Genomic DNA, 12,728 nt, shown 5'->3' with positions numbered 1-12,728 from the left:
TATTCGTGATGTAGCAACTTTAATGGCCAGTAGTGTATGTGTAGAAAAAAATACAAAAAGATAGTTTTCCTAGGAGAGGGGAACCAAAGCTTTTGGAGTTTAACAAAGGAAGGCAGGATCGCCTCAGTTGAGGGGACAGACGGGAGAGTGCTGGCACTGACCGTGCGCGACGACGCCCTCCTCGAGCAGCGCCTGCCACATGCCGACGGCCTGGGCGCGCGAGTGCACCTGCGGCGAGAGGCCGAGCAGCCAGTCGACCAGGTCGGAGCCGAGGGCGGCGCGCCGGGCCACTCGTCCGCCGCCCGCCTTGTGGTCTCGCAGCACGCCCGCGCCGCGTGCCAGCAGCAGCGTGCGCAGGGTCCAGCCCGCGCGAGACATGGTCGGCCCCGGCGACTGTCACACACACATACAACCGTCTGGCTACCAAGTTTTCAAAGACGTTAACGTACAGTTATTTTACTTAAAATCGTAGTCTGAATAAACATTGTTGTTGCTGTCGTCTTCAGTTAGAAGTCTGGTTTGATGGCGTAACACTCGTTTCACAAGACTTTCCGCAAGCATGACGTCGTTTGGACGTTACAAGCAATATCGACAACCGCATGAAGGGCTATCGACTTTCGTTAGCGTTCGATACGGGCCTCTCACAAGGCTTGATGCGCGATATCGGAAGGCTTGATGCGCGATATCGGAAGGCTTGATGCGCGATATCGGAGTTTCATGAAAACACTTCATTCTTTGAATGATTTATTATAATTATTACTATAACTGTCACGTAATGATTCATCGACAGGTAATGCCATGCCAAAAGAATGTGCTCTCAGCTGTGAATTGTTATCGTCGATAATTTACAAATTAAACATGAAACATTATTGGATTATAATTTCCTGAATAGGATCATCAGGAGAATAATAGAAAAATTGTTGAGCAATAAGTGCAACATTAAGTGGATTACAGAAATCGAGGAAGATATGGATGAGCTACAGATTACATTAGAAGAACTAAGAAACAAAAATGACAAAAATCAGGAAATTCAGAGACAAACAAACCAGACTGCAAACGAGAATCAACAAACACACAATAGGAAGGGTGATTTCCGATGAAGAAAGAAGGATGAGATCCGAGAGAATGAAGAGGTACTGGGGCCAGCCGGAGTGGCCGAGCGGTTCTAGGCGCTACAATCTGGAACCGCGTGACCGCTACGGTCGCAGGTTCGAATCCTGCCTCGGGCATGGATGTGTGTGATGTCCTTAGGTTAGTTAGGTTTAATTAGTTCTAAGTTCTAGGGAACTGATGACCTCAGAAGTTAAGTCGCATAGTGCTCAGAGCCATTTCAACCAGCCATTTGAAGAGGTTCTGTGCTGATAGGAAACTGAAAAATTCTTTGTATAAAGTTGGCTAGAGTGGTCCAATGAAGGCCATACAATGTAAATAACAACAACAACAACAACAATAATAATAATAATAATAATTTCCAGTGTGCCGTTTCCAGGTAACGGCGCATCGATAATTTCTCACAGGCACGTCAAAATTGTCATCAAATGTCACTTAATAATGCACATCAACGACATAAGCCATCAAGAGAGACTATGACAATCAAGACATGACACGAATATAACGTGAGTGGATAACATCGTGGATTGTTGAGTCGAAAGATGGCTGTTCGCATCTCGCCACATGCAAATATTTTTTTCGTGTGCGCATTTGTTAACACACTCTGTGACTTTCTTATGAATGTAATACAAGTATGTTCTGCAATATTCTTTGTTATTTACGTTCCCGCCGCGCGGGATTAGCCGAGCGGTCCGAGGCACTGCAGTCATGGACTGTGCGGCTGGTCCCGGCGGAGGTACGAGTCCTCCCTCGGGCATGGGTGTGTGTGTGTGTGTGTGTGTGTGTGTGTGTGTGTGTGTGTGTGTGTGTGTGTTTGTCCTTAGCATAATTTAGGTTAAGTGGGGTGTAAGCTTAGGTACTGATGACCTTAGCAGTTGAGTCCCATAGGGTTTCACACACATTTCAACATTTTACGTTCCGTCTGATCTGAGAAAGAAGGATGAAATAAATATTTAGCCATTTTCGAATGGGTGGTTAGGAAGGACGGTTAAATTGCTATGACTGAAACGAGCAGCAATAAAAATTATATTCTTCCTTCTCACAAATACCGGACTTGTTATTTCTGAGTACGTGCCGACTTCCAAGTATGTGGTTAGGCTGGAGCCTAAGAGCACAGATGAAATTGCTGCGAGTGAAACGAGGAACATTCACTTTCATATTATTCCTTGCCACAAACATTCCGCTGTTTATTTAGAAATATGTCGCGATTTCCCAGTCTGTGGTTAGACGGAGACCAAAGAATACAGCTTTAAATGCTGCGACTAAAAGGAGTTGCAAAGAAATTTGTATTCTTTCTTCTTACAGATATTTGCTCTTTATTCTTCAACATGTGGCGACTTTCATGTGCGGCGTTAGGCAGGAACCAGGTGGACAGCTTAAATTGCTGCAAGTCAATAGTGGAGCAATAACATTCATATCCTTCCTTGTTACAAATCCCTCAGCCGGTTACAAAGTCCTCGTCGGTATTGTGCGCGACGTCAAAATGACGTCGCACATGCAGGAAGTGTTGTGAAACGAGTGTTACCCGGATTGATGCAGCTCTCCATGTTACTCTATTCTGTGCGAGCCTCACCATATCCCAATAACTATTTTAACATACATCCTTTTCAAACTGCTTACTGTATTCATCTCTTGGTCTCCCTCTACGATTTTACTCCACCATGCTTCCCTGCAGTACTAAACTGGTGAATTTACAGCAAAACTGAAATAGTCAATCTTGATTCAATTTTTTATTCGAGAATCGTTTATTTGTAACGTGAGACACAAAAGCGTAGAAGTAAAAATAAACGAAAACAATACAGATTTATCATATAGCTCTACAAAACTAAATTTACTCAACAAAAAGGCAAGTTAAAGAAAACCGCAAAACGAAAATGTATCAAACATCGCTTCAGTACTCCGTCGAACTTATATAAAAAACATGTTTCTTTTATTCATAAATAGTTTTTTCATTTATCAGTAATAACAGGAAACTCTATAATGAACGTACTATTCAGTACAAAATAACTATATTTACTTATTTTTATGCCTGTGCATACAAAATGTACTTGCATCAAAAGTAATTGCTCTGGTTACATACACTATGTGACCAAAAGTTTCAGGACACCCCTCTCCCCCCCCCCCCCCCCCAAAAAAAAAGTTTCTCATATTAGGTGCATTGTGCTGCCACCTGCTGCCAGGTACTCCATATCAGCGATCTGATTATCATTAGACATCGTAAGAGAGCGGAATGGGGCGCTCCGCGGAACTCATGGTCATCGAACGTGGTCAGATGGCTGGGCGTCACTTGTTTCATACGTCTGTACACGAGATTTTCACACTTCTAAACACCCCTAGGTCCACTGTTTTCGATGTAGCAGTGAAGTGGAAACGTGAAGGGACACGTACAGCACAAAAGCGTACAGGCCGACCTCGTTTGTTGACTGACAAATTCCGCAGACAGTTGAAAAGGGTCGTATAGTGTAATAGACATATATCCAGAGCATCACACAGGAATTCCAAACTGCATCAGGATCAACTGCAAGTACTATGACAGGCGGGAGGTGATAAAACTTGGATTTCATGGTCGAGCGGCTTCTCATAAGCCACATATCACATTGGTAAATGCCAAACGACGCCTCTCTTGGTGTAAGGAGCGTAAACATTGGACGATTGAACAGTGGAAATACGTTGTGTGGAGTGACGAATCACGGTACACAATGTGGCAATCCGATGGCAAGGTGCGGGTATGGCGAATGCCCGGTTAAAGTCATTTGCCAGCGTGTGCAGTGCCAACAGTAAAATACGAATTCGGAGGCGGTGGTGTTATGGTGTGGTCGTGTTTTTCATGGAGGGGGCTTGCTCCCACTGTTGTTTAGCGTGTCACTATCACAGCACAGGCCTACACTGATTTTTTAAGCACCTTCTTGTTTCCCACTGTTGAAGAGCAATTCGGGGATGGTGACTGCATCTTTCAACACGATCGAGCACCTTTTCATAATGCACGGCCTGTGGCGGAGTGGTGACACGACCATAACATCCCTGTAATGGACTGGCCGGCACAGAGTCCTGACCTGAATCCTATAGAACACCTTTGTGATGTTTTGGAACGCCTACTTCGTGCCAGGCCTCACCGACCGACATTGATACCTCTCCTCAGTGCAGCGCTCCGTGAAGAATGGGCTGTCATTCCCCAAGAAACCTTGCAGCACCTGATTGAACGTATGTCTGCGAGAGTGGTAGCTGTGATGAAGGCTAATGGTAGGCCAACGTCATACTGAACTCCAGCATTATCGATGGAGGGCGCCAAGGAACTTTTAAGTCATTTTCAGTCAGGTGTCAGGATACTTTTGATCACATAGTGTACAAGAGCAGTAGTTAACCGATCAACTAATTTTTATTACTTCATAAAATGCAATTTTTATTCTGTGAGGATATAAAGTACACAACGGACTGACACTGAGTGATGTGCGGTTCAAATTAAGTTGAAAACAAACACCCAACCGAACAAAGAAAAAAACAAAGGGAAGTTGTCGGGCCCTATTTTCTCTGTTAGACATTCATTTATGTTTCTTTACCTACGAATATTACTGGTAATCCTAACATTCATTACGTCATTAATGTATGTACCAAAACTACAGAACTATAGTTTGGTAGAGTGCAACTCTATCTGTACGTCAATACATGCATGTAATTCGTTGATACAATACAGTATATCCGGGAAGGTGGGACAGCAGTAGGCTTTGCACACCTTGCGATCGGGTTGCATAGTTGCAGGGGCGAATTAATTCGATACAACAGGAAGACGAGGGTTAAAAATTAATCTGGACGACAGCACGACTTGTGGGTGCAATCCGTTGTTATAAAAATTTTGTGAACCATTTGCAGGTTTCACTTTACCAAACAAAACTGATACACAGAAATATTATGCAGCAAATTCAACTCGTTTTCTTATGAACACTAACGTCCTGATGATAATCACAGCCTTAAGAGAGAAACTGAAACAGTTTACAGAAAAACATCAAAACTCACCTCAGCGCTCACCACTGGATGCTTAAAATTCGTGGCAGATTCAAACTATGAGCCGGAGTGGCACCAGAGCCTCAACATTTGCCTCATACAGGAAATGTTATAACAGAATTTTTTCCTTAGAGACGTTTGTCAAAAATTACTGAGCCCATACTTAATACACACAAATCACCTAGACGAAACAAATACCAGGAAAACTTAATAAAAAAACTTAGTGTATCGCATTTTCAATGGCGTTTTAATTTTGCTAACGTACATTTCGAAGTCACGAGTTCAGCTGTTGTTTTATATAGGTATCTTTTTCTTTTTCTCTATGCTTCAATATGTGAAGTGACCTAGCATTTCTGTATCTTGCTTAAATGCTGAAAATTAATCAAAGAATTGTGTAGAAATCGTATTACTTGAGAAAAGGAATTGTTTTGTTTCCTTCACCTAATTTACAAATCATTACAAATCATGAGTAAATTTTTGGATCCCGAGGACGAAACCAAGAAATTACAGGGCTGTTTCTGTCACAGCATTGCAACAATATTTTACTCACAGACTATTGGAAAATTTATTTAAAGGTGACTCAGATAATAAAGCTATTGTTGTGAGATTTAAACAGTCCCACTTAAAATGATTACACCATCAAAGTCAACGACGTCAGTAATAATTTGAAGTTTACGGCGATCTAAGCACTGTACGTAGTCAGACACTGAAACAATTCAGACTATATTGCTTCAAACTCACTGGACAAAAAATTCAATTTAACAGTGCGATGGAGGGAGCCTGCCCAGAATATCAAAAGTATTCCCACAAAATGCATTTTTTAGCCTAATCTAATGACCCATATGCACTTGAAACCACCTAAAATTTGGACTCCTTTTATTTTTTGCGAGGTTCAAAATATCGAAATGAGTTTTTTTTAATAACAGTAAGCTGAGGTGAACGTGATTTTGTTGTTTGGGTAATACTAATTTACTTCTGAATCAACGGAGATAGAGAAGTAATTTTTTATGAAACAATGCTCGATCTTAGAGGCATTCGAAAGCTATTGAAAATGTGAAGAAAGTGGTCCAACGCTTGTTAGTGTAGTCCTTGAAACTTTTCACATAAATATCAGAGATATTTGCTGAAAGTGGAAGATTCTCGACTGTTTACTTGTTCCCATAACACTTAAACATGAGTATGCACACCCATTTGAAGGAGATCTCGTAAGCCCTTTCCGATACACTAGAAGTTAGCACAGAGGTCTGCTAACAACAAAGGTAGCTGACACTGTACCTCTGTCAAGGTAGGGCCAAAAAGAATTACGTATTACGTTAGTAGCATAGTCCTGTATTCCTGATGTGTAAAAAGACGGGGTCTTGAAGTTTACACCACTCTAGCGGATTCAGACCACGTTGCCTTTTTAACTTCAGTATATTTCTGAGACACTTCTGTGAAAAAATTCTACTCCAACATTAACGAGAGCTGTATAGACTGAAGCTACAAAGAAACTCATATAGGGGTGCGTATTCAAATACAGAGATATGTAAACACGCAGAATACGGCGCTGCGGTCGGCAACGCCTATATAAGACAACAAGTGTCTGGCGTAGTTGTCAGATGAATTACTGCTGCTACAACGACACGTTATCAAGATTTAAGTGAGTTTAAAAGTGTAGTTATAATAGGCGCACGGATGGGGCACAGCACCTCCGATGAGCGATCAGGTGGGGATTTTCCCGTATGACTATTTCACAAGTGTTCCGTGAATATCAAGAATCCGGTAAAACATCAAATGTCCGACATCACTGCGGCCGGAAAAAGACCCTCCAAGAATGAGACTAATGATCACTTAAGAGAATCGTTCTACGTGACAAAAGTGCAACCCTTCCACAAATTGCTGCAGATTTCTATGTTGGCCCATCAAAAAATGTCAGCGTGCGATACATTCAACGAAATATCATCGATATGGGCTTTCGGAGCCGAAGGTCCACTCGTGTACCGTTGACAACCACACGACGCAAAAGCTTTACGCCTCACCTGGGTCCTTCAGCACCGACATTGGACTGTTGATTGGAAACATGTTGTCTGGTCGGACGAACCTCGTTTCAAATTGTATCGAGCGGTGGATGTGTACGGGTATGGAGACAACCTCATGAATCCATGGATCCTGCATGTCAGCAGTGGCTGTTCAAGCTGGTGGAGGCTCTGTAATGGTGTGGGGCGTGTGCAGTTGGAGTGATATGGGACCCCTGATAGTACGTAAGCACGCTGTCTGATCACCTGCATTCATTCGCGTCCATTGCGCATTCCGACGAACTTGGGCAATTCCAGCAGGACAATGAGACACCCCACACGTCCAGAATTGCTACAGAGAACTCCAGAAACACTGTTCTGAGTTTAAACACTTCCGGTAGCCACCAAAGTCCCCAGTCATGAACATTAGTGAGCATATTTGGGATGGCTTGCAACGTGATGTTCAGAAGAGATCTCCACCCCCTCCTGCACTTACGGCTTTATGGGCAGCCCTGCAGGATTCATGGTGTCAGTTCCCTCCAGCACTACCTCAGATCTTAGTCAAGTCCACGCCATGTCGTGTTGCGGCATTTCTGCGTGATCGTGGGGGCCCTACACAGTATTAGGCAGGTGTACCAGTTCATATATTCCATTTTAAAAATCATACTTGCTTCAATATCTCGGAAAGAAGGAAGGAAGGAAGAATAGGTTTAAAGTCACGTCGACAATGAAGTTTTTAGAGATGGAGCACAAGCTCAGTTTTTCCAAAGATGGTGAAAGAAATCGTCCGTGCCCTTTCAAATGAACCATCTTGGCATTTGAGTGGAGCGATATAGGGAAATCACAGAAAACCTGGATGGCTAAACACAGATTTGAACTACCGTCCTCTAGAATGCGAGCCCAGTGTGTTAGCTACTGTGCCACCTCGGTGGTCAATAACAGGGTTAATAACAGGAAAGGGGTATTACCCATACATCAGTGTTATGTGGACGTTTATCTATTGTCAGCCAAAACCTCATTTCGATATTTGGAACAGTTCACAATATAAAAAGGGGTGTATGTACTGCTGAAATTGAAATGTTTCTACCACCAGCTGTTGAACAGTTTCAACGCGTAGACGACATATTCCTGTATCTCAGACCACCTCTCTACAGGATATCTGCAATGTGAGGACATATAACACGGGGAAAGAAAAGTGGGTAAAATTATGATGGCAGAGAAGCTGCCAGAATTGTAACGTGCACGCTGCTCCGTTACCAGAAGATTGTGGATTATGGACTGGACATAGAGCAGACGGTATTTAGTTTCCTTGTTAAATATGCGTTTTTGTCATAGAAACTTTATTGATCGCTTCAACAGGACACACGTTAGACACACTCAAACTTATTCATGCTGATCAGCATAAACGCTATTTAAATCACATGTGCTGTTCACGTGACTGGTATGGGAATCAGCAAGTACAACAGGTCATAAAGACAAGTGTATATAAAAATTATTTTTATTACTGAAATTTATATACATCTATGGTTACGTTTTGACATAATCATTGTAATGGCTGAGGCATTTGTCTTAGCTGTGGACAAGCTTTCCAATATCCTTTTCATAAAATGTTGTTCCAATTAACTAAAATGAGTTTTGACATTCCGTAACGATAAAGTACAGAGAAGATCTTGAAACCTCTGCTAATTGTACAGATAAAGTACATGTGGTGGATATGGTTTTTCTCTTATCAGTTCATGTCGTTGAACAAGGTCGTCTGTACCGACAGTCCTTGACCCCTTCATCACGCACATCAATACGGCTATCTTAAAATTTCCAAACCCATTTACGCACAATACTATCACTAAAAGTTTTTCCATACTCCCAGCGCATTCTTCTACGAATTTCTGCTGCAGTATTCATTTCTGCTCGCAAGAAACGAAAAACGCATCAGAATTCGCATTTGGCGGGATAATCAGTTGGCGTCACCACGTTTACGTGACAGCAGCTCAGCACAGACTGACGCCGAACTCGGCAGTGTGTGTGTGTGTGTGTGTGTGTGTGTGTGACTAATATCACCACTGTCCTCACACCATAAAATGTAAAAAATTGTAAAATACTGTTGACTTTTTAAGAAATTGTAGACTACAAGTATAATTACCCACTAATATAAACTTTTCTTGTGCTCATATACATTTGTTACAGTTATTATACGTACTAATGATAAAATATGTAGCTAGCAGGATGTATGTACATCTAATACCGACAACATTAAATAAAAGAAAAACATCCCAAATGACAGCGTATTTTTTTTCTTGTTCAATATACTGGCACCAGTGACGATGCGGCAAGCAGCTGTTTGTTATGAAGCGAAATAACTTTACAAATACGTACGTGACACAGATGGTTCAGATGGCTCTGAGCACTATGGGACTTAACTGCTGAGGTCATCAGTCCCCTAGAACTTAGAACTACTTAAACCTAACTAACCTAAGGACATCACACACATCCATGCCCGAGGCAGGATTCGAACCTGCGACCGTAGCGGTCGCCCGGCTCCAGACTGTAGCGCCTAGAACCGCTCGGCCAGTCCGGCCGGCGTACGTGACACACACTGCTCATTCGGGACATTGTACCGCCAAGCATCTTGATTTCCGAGCACTGATTTCCTATGTCAGAGAGTTACGTGTATTCCGTCTGCATAATTCTGACCTCAACGATTTGTGGATCACTGGGCATGATTACCATAGCCACAAAGAGCAGAATACCAGACTTTGTGGAGGTGGTCTACTGCACACAAACATTTATCTTGTTGTATACGAGACTATCAGAGTGAATCTACGTAAAATCGTTGAACTTGCTTATTAGTGATTATGCTGAAGTGGTATTGCGTTATGAAACGGTCTAGCAATTTGTAATAATTCTGTATTCGTGTCTAATTCCTGATAAACATATATCGCTTGATATATGAGGTGCAGTCATAAAATTATATTTATCACGCCAAGTAATTAAGTTGTTGTTTGCTTTTCAGATACATGGCTGCAGACTTTGTACACATTTGACATCGCCGCGCCACAGTACCATGGTACGTCGCTACAGAAGGCACATAAAACGAGCGGTTCACAGATGGTGTGTTCTACGTTTCAAAGGGAAACAACGCCTCAACAATCCGTGCTACGTTGGTGAAAGTGTGCGGCAACAAAGTCACTATGATATGATGCAGTGATGAGGTGGGACGAACGCTCCAAGTGTGGTCAAACAAATGTAACTGATGATGAACGGAATGGCCGATAATCTCAAGATATGGAGACTATGGTGCTAGAATTCGGCGTATAACAATCAAAGCGAAAGAGAAAAAAGAGAAAATTAGTCTTGGATCAGTTTTTAGGGATCTGTACCTCCCCTTAATAGGGCAAGTAGGTTAGAAAATTTAAAAAGGAAAAATGTATAGGTTAAAGTTAGATATAGTGGGAATTAGTGAAATTCGGTGGCAGGAGGAACAAGGATTCTGGTCAGGTGAATACAGAGTTATAAATACAAAATCAAATTACGGTATGCAGGAGTGGGTTTAGTAATGAATAAAAAATGGGATCGTGGAAAAGGTACTATGAACAGCATAGTGAACATATTCTTGTAGCCAAGATAGACACGAAGCCCATGCCTATCACGGTAGTACAAGTTTATGTGACAACTAGCTCCACAGTTGATGAAGAGATTGAAGAAATGTATGATGCAATGAAAGAAATTATTCAGATAGTTAAGGGAGACGAAAATTTAATAGTCATGGGGACTGGAAAGCGTTTGTACGAAGAGGAAGAGAAGGAAAAGTAGTGGGTGAATATGGACCGGAGGTTAGTAATGGAGGAGGAAACCACCTGATAGAATTTTGCACAGAACATAATCCAATCATAGCTAACACTTGGTATAAGAACCATGAAAGAAGGTTATATACATGGAGGAAGCCTGGAGACACTGGAAGAATTCGGATAGATTATATAACTGTGAGACAGATTTAGGAACCACGTTTTAAATTCTAAGACATTTCTGGGGGAAGATGTGGACTCTGACCACAATTTGTTGGTTATGAACTGTAGATTAAAACTGACGAGAATTCAGAAAAGTAGGCATTTAAGGATGTGGGACTTGAATAAACTAAAATAACCAGAGGTTACAGAGAGCTTTAGAGAGAGTAGTAGGGTACGATTGACAACAACAGGGGACAGAAATACAGTGGAAGAAGAATGTGTAGCTTTGAGAGATGGAATAGTGAAGGCAGCAGAGGATCAAGTAGGTAAAAAGACAATGACTAGTAGAAATCCTTGGGTAATTTAATTGATGAAATGAGAAAATATAAAAACTCAGTAAATGAAGCAGGAGAAAAGGAATACAAACGTATCAAAAATAGGATCGATAGGAAGTGCAAAATGGCTAATCAGGAATGGCTTGAGGACAAATGCAAGGAAGCAGAAGCACGTATCACTAGGGGGTAAGATAGATAGTGCCTACAGGAAAATTAAAAAGACCTTTGGAGAAAAGAGAACCACTTGTATGAATATCAAGAGCTCAGATGGAAAACCAGTTCTAAGCAAAGAAGGAAAGCAGAAAGGGGAAGCAGTATATAGAGGGCCCATACAAGGGCGATGTACTTGAGGGCAATTCTATGGAAATGGAAGAAGTCGTAGATGAAGATCAAATGGGAGATATGATGTGGGAAGTATTTGACAGAGCACTAAGTCGAAACAAGGCCCCGGGAGTGGACAACGTTCCAGTAGAACTACTGACAGCGTTGGGGGAGCCAGTCATGATAAAACTCTTCAATCTGGTGAACAAAATGTATGAGACAGGCGAAATACCCTCAGACTTCAAGAAAAAGGTAATAATTTTAATACCAAAGAAAGCAGGTGTTGACAGGTGTGCAAATTACCAAACTATCAGTTTCATGACTCACGGCTGCAAAATACTAACAAGAATTACTTGCAGACGAACGAAAAACTGGTAGAAGCTGTCCTCTTAGAAAATCAGTTTGGATTCCGTAGAAATGTTGGAAGACGTGAGGCAATACTGACTCTTCGACTTACCTTAGCAGACAGGCTAAGGAAAGACAAACCTACGTTTCTATCATTTGTAGACTTAGAGAAAGCTTTTGACAATGTTGACTGGATAACTCTCTTTCAAATTCTAAAGGTGGCAGGGGTAAAACACAGGGAGCGAAAGGCTATTTATAATTTGTGCAGAAACCAGATGACAGTTGTACCAGTCGAAGGGCATGAAAGGGAAGCAGTAGTTGGAAAGGGAGTGAACAGGTTTGTAGCCTATCTCCAGTGTTATTCAGTCTTTATATTGAGCAAGCAGTAAAGGAAATAAAAGAAAAATTTGGAGTAGGAATTAAAATCCATGGAGAAGAAATAAAAACTTTAAGGTTTGCTGATGAGACTGTCATTCTGTAAGAGACAGCAAAGACCTGGAAGAGCAGCTGAACGGAATGGACTGTGTCTTGGAAGGATAATATAACATGAACATCAACAAAAGCAAAACGAGGATGAAGGAATGTAGTCGAATTAAGTCGAGTGATGCTAAGGGCATTAGATTAGGAAATGAGACACTTAAAGTAGTAAAGGAGTTTTTCTATTTGGGGAGCAAAATAAC

The 12,728-nt window shown here is 41.7% G+C and overlaps 1 protein-coding gene across 1 annotated transcript in view; it reads right to left on the bottom strand.

Annotated features, from left to right (window-relative positions):
• LOC124789573 (rap guanine nucleotide exchange factor 4) overlaps positions 1 to 12,728 on the bottom strand; it is a 271,079-nt gene that overhangs the window by 166,105 nt on the left and 92,246 nt on the right. The window contains exon 3 of the mRNA XM_047256978.1: positions 162 to 393. Within this exon, the coding sequence (XP_047112934.1) occupies positions 162 to 393 (232 nt within the window). The remainder of the gene's footprint in view (positions 1 to 161; positions 394 to 12,728) is intronic.

The sequence above is a fragment of the Schistocerca piceifrons genome, chromosome 3 (assembly GCF_021461385.2).
Source record: "Schistocerca piceifrons isolate TAMUIC-IGC-003096 chromosome 3, iqSchPice1.1, whole genome shotgun sequence".
NCBI classification, from domain to species: domain Eukaryota; kingdom Metazoa; phylum Arthropoda; class Insecta; order Orthoptera; family Acrididae; genus Schistocerca; species Schistocerca piceifrons.
Note: the sequence above shows the minus strand (reverse complement) of the source record. Positions and strands in the feature narration are given on the sequence as shown.